This window comes from Rutidosis leptorrhynchoides, chromosome 3 (genome assembly GCF_046630445.1).
Source record: "Rutidosis leptorrhynchoides isolate AG116_Rl617_1_P2 chromosome 3, CSIRO_AGI_Rlap_v1, whole genome shotgun sequence".
Classification (NCBI taxonomy): domain Eukaryota; kingdom Viridiplantae; phylum Streptophyta; class Magnoliopsida; order Asterales; family Asteraceae; genus Rutidosis; species Rutidosis leptorrhynchoides.
In genome coordinates, this window is record NC_092335.1 from 253,985,339 (window position 1) to 253,996,006 (window position 10,668).

Below are 10,668 nucleotides of genomic sequence, written 5' to 3' on the forward strand. Positions count from 1 at the left end.
AGTAAAACTGTAAAATTAAAATATATAGGATGTGATAACGATATTTCTAAATTTTATAATTTTTTTTGTCTCGTGATTATTAATTTGAGAATGATGAAGTAATTATGAATTTATAATATTAATTGCTGTATAATATTCTAAAATTTCACTTTACTCAATGTTAATATTACAACCAATCAACCATTCCTTTTCCAACACTAACACGTGACTACATGTCCTTACTATAAATAACATTTCTTATTGTTCTAACAATTAAAATTAATTTTTTTAAAGGCCCATATGAATCAGTTGTGTACAAGTCTTATCAACTGTTATAAACTCAGGGAGGCGACAAATGATTTCGACGAACATAATTTCTACAAATTCAACTTCGCTTCAAATATGCTCGAGTTTTGATTAACAAACTAAGTTTATATATTTTTAAAAAGAAAACGAGCTTCTTACGAGCTAAACTCGAGCTTTTAAGAAGTTTCATGTGCCTAGCTCAGCTCCAGCTTTCTACTAATAAGATGAGTTGAGCTTAAACACTACCAAGCTCGACCTCGACTCGTTTACAGCCTTACCCAAGACACTTCCGATTTTCAATGACTAGTAATTTTATCCCCTGATTCACGGTTAAAATATAGAGTATGATACTCTCTCATTTAACGATAAGTGCATATCTACACGGTTTACGGTTTAGTTCGTTTCAAAATAAGTGTTCACGTACCAATTTATACGTTTTCTTAAATTATGTATAATTGATGGGTTGAAGTAGTATGATAGCAACATGGCACTGAGACTTTCAAAGGGTTTGTCGAATTATGTGTACCATAAGGATTAGAACGATACTCCAAATTTTTAATAGTTTGTTGATTAGTGTTTTACTATGCGTTGTGGTAATTATACCATTGTTCAAAAAGAGAGTGTAACTAGAGGGTACGCATAATGCGCAATTCACCCAGTATCAGATCTCGCATTCGGGGAGTTTGATTACCCGAGGTTTTACCTTCTATGGGGAAGCCAATGTGCTCGTTCATCATATGAGAGTTTCCTCGCTTAACAAAAAAAAAAAAAACAAAAAGTTAATTATACCATTGTCAATAACAAGATGGCATAATCGTGCATTAACAATACTAGTTTCTTCTAGACTTTTGCACTCCTTGGCGCATTAGTTTCAAAGTCGGGGGAAAGTTGGAAGTAGAAGTACAATGTAGCCAAATTGTAATTAAGAACACAAATAGAGAAAATAAACCCAAGTACATCTTCCTAAAATCTCAACATTGTTTAACATGTCAGCAATTAACAACATACTCTAAAGCTTAATCATTGTACTTACAAAACCAAATGAGAAATTAATCAGAATGTAGCTACATAAAACAGACTACTTTTGCATATTTTTCCTTCTCTTTCCTTCTTTCATTTGCTAACATTGAACTGCGATATTTCGGTAAATTTTACTCATGAAGCCTGTGAAACTACCATAAATGAACTGATGCCGATGGACAATGTAAGATAACGGTAAGCAAAATACTCAAGGGTAAAAAAGTTAATAATAATATCCTCCTCTTCCTCGACCACCACCACGTCTTCCACGGCCCCTACCTTGTCGACCGCCTCGTCCTCCATATGAAATATCTTCAAATGCCCTGTTCACAAGCTGGTTACCACTTCCACGACCCCGTTTGTTGCCAGAACCATTGGTGGTGCTAGCAGGGCGTTTGGCTCTAAACAAATTAAAATAAATTCATTAGTGAAAAAGTGGTCATTTCTCAGTGGCACATCAATCTATTCAAAAGAAAACACAAGCATGATTTCTAATAACACACATGTCTAACTGAGTCCTATATGTGGTAGTTTTAACCCATTTTAGAAGCATGTCTTATCTGTTATTGGCTAAGTAGGTAAAATTAATTAATCATCGCATAGAAGAAATTTTAAGGGATATGTTCAACTAATTTCCATGCATCAAAGCAAAGTTGTCAAAGTCGCGAGTCAAGGACGAGTCAGTTGGGGACGTTGACCAAAATTGACCTTTAGTGATAAATAAATTAAATGTACGTACATTACACGTAAATATATACTGTATCAAATATAAAACATAAATATTTCAACATGGATGTAGAGCACAAAATGTAAATTTAAAAGAAAATATATATATATATACATATAAAGTTTGATCAACTTTTACCAACTTTGACCGGCTCAGCACAAGTTTGACCCAGATTTTTAGCGTTGACCAACTATTTAGGTGTTTTTGGGCGAAACAGGACGGGCCAGTGTGACGACTTTTACAACATTATATCAATGTATAATAGTACTATTATATAAGAGCAAAATTTCTGCCACTTTAAAGACCGGGACCGATAATATCAATTTAATAAAAACCATGACATTTGTGATGAGAAACTTTCCATAACATGAAAGCTTGTGGTTTTCACGGGGTGGATATCATATTTCATATTTATTTATAAAAAATTAAACATAAATGTAATTCAGCTACATACCCAGCTGCATTAGAGGATGGAGCCACAGCTTTGACAGCTTCTTTCCAGGATAGATTTATTCTTTTATCTCCAATAAATGAAGGTGACTTTGCATGCAGTGGCTGGGTTTAAAATATAAATGTACCATGATATATCAGAACAATAATGATACGTATCATTAGATAACATGCTAGAATATACTAGCAGATAAAAAAATTACCATTAAAAAATACCTGTGTCATTGCCAATATGTTATTGCACGTTCGCAAACCTGTTGTAGCACTCTGCTTCTGAGTTTTCTGCACATCAAAGAGTCTGATTCAGACACATTAAATAACAGACAAAATGTTTTGGGTCAGCCAACCTGTTATGACCAATTACTAAGCCCGCCAAAAGCACACCCATTTTTCCACCTCTGGGTATGCCTGGCAATTGAGACCCATACTCTCAAATTTGGGTCAAATGGGTCAAGCTTTCGAGTCAATTGGGTCTTGAAAAAAATTAGGCCTGGCAATGTAAACCAAAACTTAAATAAATGTCCAATGAGTTTTTCTTCAACCTAGTGGGTCTTATACAAATTATAAAAGAACGGGTCAAATGGGAATCAAATCCTAAAGTTCAATAAATAGAGACAGGTCTAATGGGTCATGTGAATGGGTCAAATGGGTCGAAGATAACAAGATTCATCCGTCAATGATTTATGAAAGCATTAATGGTTATATCAATTATTATGTATATATATATATTTCGACAACAAGATTCATCCGTCAATGATTTATGAAAGCATTAATGGTTATATCAATTATTATGTGTATATATATATATATATATATATATATATATATAGGGTCATAATCAAGAGGGAAGCACTTTTTTGGGGGGTAGTACATTTTTTCTTTTTTTTTTTTGAAATTTTTTTTTTCAAACATCAAGTTTAGGTGAAAATATGAACATTTAAAAAAGACACTTTGTAATGAATGTTATTATTTAAGCGGGAAAACGATCGAAGAAATAATTGACCCGTTACCCGTTTCGACCTGTTACCCAAACCGACCTAACATGACTCGTTTGGACCCATTTAAAATTTTTACCCGTTAGACCCATGACCCATTTTAACCCAAAAACCGTTTGGCCCCGTTACCCAAACCGACCCAACCTGACCCGTTTGAAAGATATACCTCTGGGTATATCTAGAATGCAATATAAACTCACAATTGTAGCCTTTTCCTCATCAGATATCGCAGTTGCCATTGTCTTATTCTGTGGAGCCATTCCCTGTGTTAACTTTTTCATGGTAGCTTTAGCTAGGTCTTCAACACAGCTTAATCTGCGTTAGCATCGCAAAACAAGATATTGGATTCCAGGAAACAAACTGCGAAAAAAGAAAGTTAAGAATACTTGACCAACATATTACCGTTCTGTAAAATCTTTGTAGAACTCTGAGAAGTCCTCACCAAGCCTATCTGATGGTTGGCCAGTAACTACCTTGTAACCACATAAACTATTTGTGGCATTTGGAGCCTGTTTCATTGAATTGTCATCAAGTAAAACGAGCACGTAGGGAACAAATTAAACATGTTAAAACTACAGTTAAGAGTTATTGGCAAACCTTTTGAGCCAAATGATGAAAGGTGTATAACAAGCATTCAACATATGTGAAGTTCATCTCTTCTCCTGTTTTCCTTAGAGGCATGTATTTCTAGAAATAAAAATATAAGAAAAACCTCAATAAAGGAAAAGTACCATTAACCCGGAAACCATGGAAATTTACAGAATATACAACAAAGGTGAATCGTTTTTTTTCTTTGTGGTGGCCATGGAAATTTCATCCCGATCCAATCTTGTTGACAAGGAAGGCAAACCCAGGGGCTCCACGAATACCCCGCAAACCTATGATCCGAGAAACCATTCAGTGTTGCAGAACTCGGAAACTAGGCTAGTACTCAGTCAAACTAGGTCAAACTCAACCAAAACTCGTAATTACTTGCGAAATCGGTCAAAATTCAGTCAAAAGTTGGCCAAACCTCAGAATTACACGGAAAATCAGTGTACTCCCAGACTACCCAGTACTCCCCAAGTTGCCAAGTACTCCCTAGAAAGTCCCGACCGAGTACTTCCCGAGTAGCGATTTTTGCAACCTTGAAACCATCAGCCTACCATGACACTGGAATATTAGGCTAAAGTGGGTGGGCCCTAGGTGTTGCAGCTATTAACATTATATATATATATATATATATATATATATATATATATATATATATATATATATATATATATATATATATATATATATACACACACACATACATTTCTAATAACAAAATATTTCTATTATTATATCTATATATACACCTTCAATAGCTGAACAACTGAGGGGAGGATCTGACGTGAATCCTGAGGTGTTGAGTAAGGAGAACTCTCTGCAAGGTTTTTGAGCAAGTCTACTTTCCGTTCATCAGGAAGCTGCATAAGAATAGAAGGGTAAGCCACATATTGTATGGTATGGGGTAATAAATTTTTTATATCATTACATTACATATTACATAAATGATTAGCGAAATAATAATGTGTGTTTACCTTATCAAAAACGGGAAGAATGTTCTTGTTTAAATAGTTGAGAAACTTGCTACTTGAAGCACCCCTCTGCATACAATTTAAAGCTTCAGTTCAGAAGATAATAAACTTCATCACTAAAAGAGAACATAAAGAATACAAATAACAAAACCACATACTACGAAAAAAGGAATAGCCATGTAGATGCATGATATCAATCTGTCGATGTGGTCACCATCTGAAACCTGCACCCATGAAGGCTAAATAATCAGAAAATCATAAAATCAACAGGATTAAAGAAAGTTTGACAACTCAAGTTCATATTTTTAGAGAAAACAGATATTTACAGGTCAGAAAGAAGGTGATTTTTTTAAAGACAGTACATTTTGGTTAAAAAAATATAGAAAATTCTTGAAGCAGATACACCTAAGATTAATGATAGATTGAGGCTAATATTTTGACAGAATCAAAACAGACTTCTGTTCATAAGGTATAGAGTATAGATTATGAATAGCCATAAACCGCCAGGCATGGTGACACAACTAAAGGATTATACAAATATCGGAAATGCACGTCATAACAGTATCAGTCAGTATAAACTGCATTTCTGGAGGTAGACAAAAAATACCATAGATTAAACTGAAATGTAGTAACTGTGGATCTAACTCCTTTGCTTGAACTAGTATGACGATTGGCCGATAAACCTTGAAAGGTTGACCAACGAAGACCAAGTTTCCATTCTTTTTTCATTTTTGAAGTAGAAACAATAGGCCCATGGGAATATCAATCAGGTCTCCTCATCCCTTGGGAGCGATTATAGGCGCAAATTGATCTTTTTTAAAAACCCATCAACACCTTATAAAATTAACTGCCCAAGAGAGGGATTATAGATGCACATCGATTCGTTTCATAAGTCATCAATCCCTATTGATTAACCAACCGGGACATATGTACAAGGTTTAAATGTTCGCTTAACAGCACAATGTTAGCTTGTTGAATACTAAACTAAACCTCTAACAAAAGCAGAACCCACTCAATAGATATCGATATACTTAATTTCCTTGATCCAGTGCTTTCATACAAACACTGTCATATTTCAAGATTCCAAAACAAAAACGACATCCACAGAGGACAGATGAATACAGCAATAAAACACTTCCAGTGATAGAGTTATTCTGTTTCTTGCTTCTTATTGGCCTGACAAATTATTAAAAACCAATAATGGGCTGGAGAAAACTTTAATGGATCTCAGTGAAGACCTATCAACACAAAGACATACTTCCACCAACTTCTCAGATATACTACAAATTATTGGTGCCTTGGTTCTAAACATTTATTTATTCAATCCTACACAACAAGTTTAATGGTGCCTCTGAATGGACTTTATGCAGTGAAGTTACATACTAAACATAGCCTCTATAAGCCCAAAGGAAGTAAATTTTCAGTTGCAGAAAGTTTATCAGGTACATCAGCAAACCCCATACATGAATTAATTCATAATGCTATTACCAACTTCCAGTAGGCAAATATCGGCAATCATGCTGTATGTTATTCGAATTCAAGATCTATATGCAGAGACAGCTAACTGATGCTCAAAGTCATCTCCCTGCTCAAAATTCGGCTAATGTTGCTTACTGGTATAATATCTTTATAAGTATGCACACAATAAATCATTTTTGAAAATTTTGCCGTACAAACGTATTATGGATAAGCATATTATGTGATTAATCTATAACAAACATTGCAGAACAGATAACAGGAGAATGGAAACCACATATACTCACGTCGAACTGAGCATCTAGATCTGCCTGGCCTTCAATAATTTCAATCAGCTCTTGAATCCGTTCAGAAGGAGCTTTATCTCCAAATATGCTCAAACTTTTTAAAAAATCAATGAACATCTTGAACTCAGCTCCAGTAACATCTTGCAAGCTCTGTAATATAATGGAGTTAAATTGTGTTAATATATTTAATTATTCAGTTGAGTTGAACTTATATAACTCTATAGCATCAGTGATATTTTGGAAAATAATAAGTGGATGACAACCTAAACTTACTTTCTTAATTAAATCAGTGATGTGCCTTTCCATCTGTTCTTGGGGCTTCAATAGCTCGGACTTTATAGGAAACACCTGAAATTTTATTTAAACAAAAAAAATGCTTATTTTATACAAACAACCAAAATTGACCTTGTCCATCGAAAATTAACTTTCGCACCTTTTCTCTAATGAATATCAGTGTCCTCTCACGATTATCATCTTGGATTGGTTCATCAACACTTTCAATGTGCTTAAACAAAGCTGTCAATGATGCTGCACGAACAGTACTCATAAACTTATTAAATTACAGTTTTAGTGATCAATGAAAGATAAAAACGATTATATCTTAAACATCAATAAATACCACTACATTACCTTTAACATCCTGCCTCAACAGAGACAGGAGAGCTTTATGGACTGCGTCACGTTCCACATTTTCTTCTGAAAACATTTAAGTAAATAAGTAATTTAAATCATATTATAATATATCTATGACACAACAGCTACTTGACAGAAAAATATAGAAACATAAGTTACCAGCGATGAGAAGTTGAGCAAGAATGTCAACTATCTTGGGAATATGCTCAGGTGTATCCTTGCAGAATAGAGGAAGTCCGCGAATTGCTTGTACCCGTATCTTTACAAGACAAATATCCAAAATATGAATTAATAAGGTAGCAGAACCAACAAAAATGTAACATATAATTTCCAAATAGAAAAGTTTCATAAAATGCTTTTTCTCCAAAATAAATACACTCTTGCAAAAGGACCAGAAGAAGCTATAAAGATTGTTACTAACTGCCCAACAGCATAATTAAAGCAAAAATTTCAACTTCAACGAATCAGTTAAAATGCAATTTCGTACACTAGGAATGCAAAATCCCCTTGAAAACACATTATTGTAAGAAATCTAGGGGTATTTTTCTCTTCTTTTAAATAAGAACAAAAGTATTAGAAAAACCTATGAGGCTTACAAGCTATCCTTTTTGCTACCTTTAAATGTCATCTGACATCACTAGTTATTAAACTAATTTACATGGTATACTTTTGTAGTTTAATTCAAAAATAGATGTTACAGCAACTGTGAAATGTTCATATGTATGTACTTTTAGACAACATTTAAAGTAATGATGTGGAATGTTATTTTTAGTTAGGATCATATCTGCAGCACCATACCTATATAACTAATAATAGTAATTAACAGGAAAAACAACAATATAATATATCAGAAGACCAACACTAGCATCAGACAACACGAACAAAAACAACCATAAAAAGAAACATATAATTTATCAGAGCCCGGTTTTCCCTTATTAAAACTGATGCCCAGTAGTAGCAATCTTATTTCAATGTTATCAATACTTACATGGTAGAGTAAGAAACTGTAGAATCCACTCTTACATTTTGTGAAATCACATCAACAACAACAACAACAACAACAACAACAACAACAACAACAACAACAACAACAACAACAACAACAACAACAACAAAACCCAATCCCACATGTGTAGGGTATGGGGGAGGTGAGACGTAGACAATCCTTCCTCTACCCTAGAATAAAGAGAAGTCATTTCTCCTCCCGAGTGAAACACTCCAAGGCTAGAGAAAGTCTTGTGAAATCACATATAGTGTTATTAAAATCTCGAAGGTATTCATTTATGAAGATTAGCTTTAGGTTTATAAGCAATAGTTATCCTCAAAATAACTCTAGTAAGTAAATAACCATTTAATAACTCGATCGGTATTTTATCCCCAGTAACTAACTATAGCTTGGAGTCATATATCAGATACTGAAATTACAATCAGAACTTTCAACCTTTCTCTTAAATCTGAACGCTTTTTCAAGTTTTAACTTACTAGATATAACTCTACCTCTATAACTACCAGACGTGTAAGAGTCCCCTAACCTGATGTTACTTGTTAATATATGTTTTTAAAAGTACATTTATGCATAAATATGCAATCTGGTGACATTATAATAACATTACGGAATCAAATAACAAATAAAATACATTTAATCTCATATCTATCAATCAAACAGTTAATACATAGTAATTATAATTATTATTTCAGTAAAAGTAAGATTACTAACTCCAAGTTCATCCGCTTCACATAAATCAAGATGAGCATCAACTGCAGTTCCAGATAAAGACGGAAAGAACTTGAAAAACCTAGGTATCAGCTGTGCAGCTAATTGCCTGGCTTTAATGTTTGTAGTTGTTGCTGATGCAATTATATTCTTATAATCATCTTCGTTCTGCAACAATAACCAAAATTACAGTAACTTATAACCTAAATTAACATATATACAGAATTACGATAGTAAACCCTAGAAATTAAAAAATTAAAAATGAATGGAGAAGTGTTAATGGTAAGTGAAGAGACCTGAGATTTGTCTTTAGCTTCGTTAATTCGTTCGCCGTACTTGTAAAGTTTTTCAATGTCGTCGGAAGCATCAGTAGCCATTGCTGATTGTTCAGTAAGTTTAACCACAAATACTGCGTTTTGAAGAGCGACTCGGTGTTAGAAATAGCAACAGAGTCAAAGTCGAGAGAATAAATTAAACAAAAGGGGTTTTATGTTATATTTGGAAGATGGAAGGGGTAACTACGTAACATAAGTGATCCCAAACCCAACTCATGGGTTAGAGTATCCATCCATGTGACTTGTATTTTGATTGTAAAAAAAGTTTAGGTTATGATTATTGTGTCACGCATATTGAAAAACTCAAGTCAGTTGGGGTCGTTAGGGGAGAACACCGCCCTCGTAATTAAAATTTTAGTTAATCATTCAGTTCGATACGTTCCATATTACTATATTTGTAGTGACCCGAATTTTTCCATGATTATATATTATATGAGATTAATATTTATATATATAAAGAAGAAATACAATTAAATTAAAGATGTACAGTAAAACACTATTTGCTACAGTAAATTTTCGCTTTGCTACAGCAAAACACTATTTGCTACAGTAAAATATTATTTTTCTACAGCAAAATACTATTTGCTACAGTAAAATACTATTTGCTACAGTAAACACTATTTACTCGTATTCAATCCGTATTCGTACTCGTACAATACACAGCTCCTAGATGTATATACTATTGGTATATACACTTCAATGATCAGCTCTTAGCAGCCCTCATTTAGTCGACAAACATGTGGAACCAACCATTTGGCAACTTGCATGAAATATCTAACAAAATTACAAACTAAATGGAGCATATAATGGCATGCTAATTCACGTTTTTTTTACCCATCACATACACTTGCATTTTTCAATTTTCTTTTATCCATTTGATCTCTCTCTTGTTCTATGATGATGTTCTAAGTGTTCTTCATCATATTCATCAAAATCTACATCAATCTAGTTCATAAATCCAACATTTGATCAACCTACAAAACAAATACTCAAGAACACTTCAATAACACTTTCAAGTTTACTAGTTTACTTCCAAGCTTTCAAATCCATTCCAAGTAATCATCTAAGATCAAGAAACCTTGGTTATTTACAGTAGGTTATCTTTCTTATTCAAGGTAATATTCATATTCAAACTTTGATTCGATTTCTATAATTATAACAATCTTAATTCGAGTAGAAATCTT

The 10,668-nt window shown here is 33.4% G+C and overlaps 1 protein-coding gene across 1 annotated transcript; it reads right to left on the reverse strand.

Annotated features, from left to right (window-relative positions):
* Window positions 1-1,188: 1,188 nt before the first annotated feature.
* Window positions 1,189-9,603, reverse strand: LOC139897361 (apoptosis inhibitor 5-like protein API5). The gene is made up of 16 exons (XM_071880056.1): window positions 9,446-9,603; window positions 9,153-9,317; window positions 7,595-7,694; window positions 7,433-7,498; window positions 7,236-7,330; window positions 7,076-7,150; window positions 6,803-6,952; window positions 5,198-5,263; window positions 5,043-5,108; window positions 4,818-4,928; window positions 4,075-4,164; window positions 3,880-3,986; window positions 3,678-3,792; window positions 2,699-2,764; window positions 2,487-2,587; window positions 1,189-1,706 (listed from the first exon to the last, which is right to left on the reverse strand). The coding sequence occupies exons 1-16, from the start codon at window positions 9,524-9,526 to the stop codon at window positions 1,529-1,531; spliced, it is 1,632 nt and encodes a 543-aa protein (XP_071736157.1). The 5' UTR covers window positions 9,527-9,603; the 3' UTR covers window positions 1,189-1,528.
* Window positions 9,604-10,668: the final 1,065 nt, after the last annotated feature.